This window comes from Eptesicus fuscus, chromosome 2, assembly GCF_027574615.1.
Source record: "Eptesicus fuscus isolate TK198812 chromosome 2, DD_ASM_mEF_20220401, whole genome shotgun sequence".
NCBI lineage: Eukaryota > Metazoa > Chordata > Mammalia > Chiroptera > Vespertilionidae > Eptesicus > Eptesicus fuscus.
The window spans coordinates 73,448,395-73,452,536 of record NC_072474.1 but is presented as its reverse complement, the minus strand read 5'-3'; the positions used below and the strand labels follow the sequence as shown (position 1 = coordinate 73,452,536).

Genomic DNA, 4,142 nt, shown 5'->3' with positions numbered 1-4,142 from the left:
TACCACCCTTTTCCTCAAATACTTTAATCTGTGCTCTTAGTTTCTTTCATCCACCCAGCAAAATATACCCGCTGGGGGAGGTCTGAGACTCATGCACATTGAAGAGGCAAAGGACTGGTAACAGCTGAGTGTGAAGCCTGGTGGGCAGCCCTGTCCCTGGTTTCTGTGCCAGATTTGCTAATGTAACCTCCCTAAGTCTCTGTTGCCACAGGTATAAAATAAAAGTACATAGTTGGAATTAATGATTCCTAAAATCCATTCCAGCTCAGGTTATCTCCCTTAGGGATGTTTGCAGCCTTATGCTTTATTCATTCACTCGGTTTTATGTAGCACCTGAGACAGGTAATCAAATACTGTAATTTCGCACTAGTTGGTTCGGCTCAGCCTCAGTGGATAGAGCATGGGTGGGCAGACTGAAGGATCCTGGGTTTGATTCCCAATTACAGGCTCCATCCCTAGCCCGGTTGGGGTGCATGCGGGAGGCAACCAATCGATGTGACATTGATGTTTCTCTCTGTGTGTCTCTCCCTCTCCCTTCCACTCTCCCTTAAAAAATCAATGAGAAAATACCCTCGGGTGAGGGCTAACAATAACAAAATACTGTCGTTTCAATATTTATTCCCTAAACAAACCTTGATTGGACACGTACTCTGTGCCAGACACTGCACTAGGCGTTTGCAATACAGTGTTTGTAGAGAGAGATCGAACTAGGCGATGCAGAAGAACGGAGGAAAACAAAACTGAGGGAGCTGAGATCAGAGAGGTGATGCTCAAGCTGCCTCTTCAGTACAGCAGAAACTGCCCCAGGTTGCGGGAGTAGTGCATCCTGTTTAAGTCAGGAGGGTGGCATCTATACAAAGAGCGACCTAGTGAAAGGCACGTCGAGCGTTTCCAGCCGCTGAAGGCCGGGTGACACGGCCCTCATTCCAGTTGTCACTGGGCGTGTCTCGCATGATTGGCTAACGCCTGTCCCCCAGACCACAAGTCCCACGAGGGTGAGGACAGCGTGGTTTTGCCCACCATTGTCCTCCCAAGGCCTAAGACGCTGAGTCGTGCTGAAGAAATAATAAATAAAGGGTACGCCACTGAGTCAAAACATCTCATTTCCAAAGTACTGCATCCAGAAGAGGAGAACTCGCAGTGCCTTTCGGCGGCCAACTTGAATTTCCCGGAAAGTCAAACCCTAGGGCGGGGCTCTGCCTTCCCGCCCTCTCCCCTCCCGGGCACAAACCCCCGCGGAGTCCCGGAGCGGGGGAGGTGGGCTCCCGTCCGCCCGAAGCCCGGCCGGCGCCCTCGCCGGGAACCCACGCCACGACTATCCAGTCCAGCGGCGCCGGCGGGCCTCGGGCGATGGTGCCCGGAAATGTATTTGCCCATTTCGGAGAGAAAAACCACCTGATTAACTTCCAGACTGATAGGCGAAGAAGATAAACAATTTCGGTAAGCCAGGGAACCCCACACACCCGCACTGGGCTCCCGGAGGGAGACACCGGGTACTTACAAGGCAGCACAACTCACTATTCTAGGCGTAGAGGCAGAGCGCCCTCTACTGGTCCGGGCGGCCTCGCCTCGCGGTCCCGTCACGACACCCGCCCCTCCGCCCCGCCCCGCCCAGCCCAGGCTCGCGAGAGTAAGAACAGAAGTCTCCTTAAGGAGCTTTACGGAACTAAAGTTCCTACACCTATTGTTCCTACACGGAAATATTTTAACACGCGAATCTATTGGCATTAAAGAGCTGAGCGGAAAGGGAGGTGCTCTTAACGTTACTGGACCGAGCGGAAGTGCTGGTTCACACGCCACAGGAGAGCATCCTGGGAGCCGGAAGTAGATAGGAGCTCCTACAGTCGACCTGAGCGCCAGCAAACTCGCGTGGTCGGGGAGCGCGTGGCAGTTGCCAGAGGAGTGTTGCTGGAGCGCCTGACTCGTGCGCGGAGGTCAGAGGTGGCGGTAGTTCGACCTCGGCGTACCACCTGAGACCGCGAGCTATGGTGGGGAGATCCCGGCGGCGCGGAGCGGCCAAGTGGGCAGCGGTGAGAGCCATGGCAGGTCGTGGCGCGGCGGACGAAACGGAAGACGATTTAGAATCGCCACCCTCACCAGGGGACTCCAGCTACTACCAAGATAAGGTAGATGATTTTCATGAGGCCCGGTCTCGAGCCGCCTTGGCTAAGGGTTGGAGCGAAGTGGAGAGTGGGGACGAGGAGGAGGATGGCGATGAGGAGGAGGAGGTACTAGCCCTCGATATTGCCGATGAGGACGATGAAGAGGAAGAGAGTGCGGAGGATGAGGAGGATGACGAAGATGATGGTGGGAGCTCAGTGCAGAGTGAAGCTGAGGCCTCTGCGGATCCCAGTTTGTCGTGGGGTCAGAGGAAAAAACTTTACTATGATACGGACTATGGTTCCAAGTCCCGAGGCCGGCGGAGTCAGCAAGAAGTAGAGGAGGAGGAAAGAGAGGAGGAGGAGGAGGCACAGCTCATCCAGAGGCGCCTAGCCCAAGCCTTGCAAGAGGATGATTTTGGGGTTACCTGGGTGGAGGCCTTTGCAAAACCTCAGGCCCCTCAGGTAGATGAGTCTGAGACACGGGTCGTGAAGGATTTGGCAAAAGTTTCAGTGAAAGAGAAGCTGAAGATGCTGAAGAAGGAATCACCAGAGCTCTTGGAGCTGATAGAAGACCTGAAAGTTAAGTTGACAGAGGTGAAAGATGAGCTGGAGCCATTGTTGCAATTGGTGGAGCAAGGGATCATTCCACCTGGAAAAGGAAGCCAATACCTGAGGACCAAGTACAACCTCTATTTGAATTACTGCTCCAACATCAGTTTTTATTTGATCCTGAAAGCTAGGAGAGTCCCTGCACACGGACATCCTGTTATAGAAAGGCTTGTTACCTACCGAACTTTAATCAACAAGCTGTCAGTTGTGGATCAGAAGCTGTCCTCAGAGATTCGGCATCTACTCACACTTAAGGATGGTGCTGGAAAGAAAGAACTAATTCCAAAAGCAAAACCCACCAAGGCCAAACCAAAATCTGTTTCAGAGACTGCTGCTGCTGCTGCCGCCTCTGCTCTTACAGATCTTTCTGATGATTCCTATTTTGATGAAGCTGCACTGAAATACTATAAAGAAATGGAAGACAGGCAAAAGTTGAAGAGAAAGAAAGAAGAAAATAGTACTGAAGAACAGGATCTTGAAGATAAAAATGCAAAGAGAGCCATTACCTATCAGATTGCTAAAAATAGGGGACTTACACCAAGGAGAAAGAAGATTGATCGAAATCCCAGAGTGAAACACAGAGAGAAGTTCAGGAGAGCCAAAATTCGCAGAAGAGGCCAGGTTCGTGAAGTTCGAAGGGAAGAGCAACGTTATAGTGGTGAACTATCTGGAATTCGTGCAGGAGTTAAAAAGAGCATTAAGCTTAAGTAAAGTTTTGTTTTGTTTTTGCAAGTTTTACATCAATAAATTCAATTTTAACTAGTGAAGTGATTGTTTTAATATATAATTCCTAATCTTAACTTTTAAAAATTCTTGTCAACAGGGAAATTCATTTGGGTTACTGTTCAATTTATTTGTCCTTTAATTTATGTTAAGGTCATACAAGAACTGTGGGAGCTATATGCAGATGCTTGGGAAAAGAGATGGTTTTGAAAAAAGTTCTTCAGTATCCTGTCAAGTATTATCTAGGAAAATTTCACAGCTAGTTAGGGAGCAACAGTCAAACTTTATAATTTTTCACATAAATTGAAGAGAATGCACCTTGGCAATCATTTGTAAAATGACCTATAAAATAGTTCTGACATTATTTCATTTACCTAAATATAATTCTTGAGCTGGATACTTGTTAATAGGTTTATAATGTTAAGGGTTTTGTACATTTTGTATGGTAAAAGCTTAGGAGTGAAGAGGAACTTTGGTTAAAAGTAGAAAGATATTCCTTAATTACATTAATTGATATTTTCTAATAGTCCTTAATGTGGTAAATAAGGTAAAATTCCATTTCCCCTTCTGTACTGCTGACTTGCAGTGGTTGCTGTTTTTATACTCCATTTGCTGAAAATTTGGTCTGATTACCACAAGGTAAGTGCTAACTTCAATTGGTAACAAAGTTACAGTTTTCTTTAGTTACTCTGGTGTTTACAGTAGGAG

General features: G+C 48.1%; 1 protein-coding gene across 1 annotated transcript; it reads left to right on the top strand.

The window, feature by feature from the left end:
• The first annotated feature begins 1,789 nt into the window (after positions 1–1,789).
• UTP3 (UTP3 small subunit processome component) lies at positions 1,790–3,478 on the top strand. The gene has a single exon (XM_008157475.3). The coding sequence runs from the start codon at positions 1,986–1,988 to the stop codon at positions 3,420–3,422; it is 1,437 nt and encodes a 478-aa protein (XP_008155697.2). The 5' UTR covers positions 1,790–1,985; the 3' UTR covers positions 3,423–3,478.
• Positions 3,479–4,142: the final 664 nt, after the last annotated feature.

What these genes read in the sequence shown, in the direction of transcription:
- UTP3 (XM_008157475.3), top strand. Translation starts at nt 1,986, where the DNA reads ATGGTGGGGAGATCCCGGCGGCGCGGAGCGGCCAAGTGGGCAGCGGTG.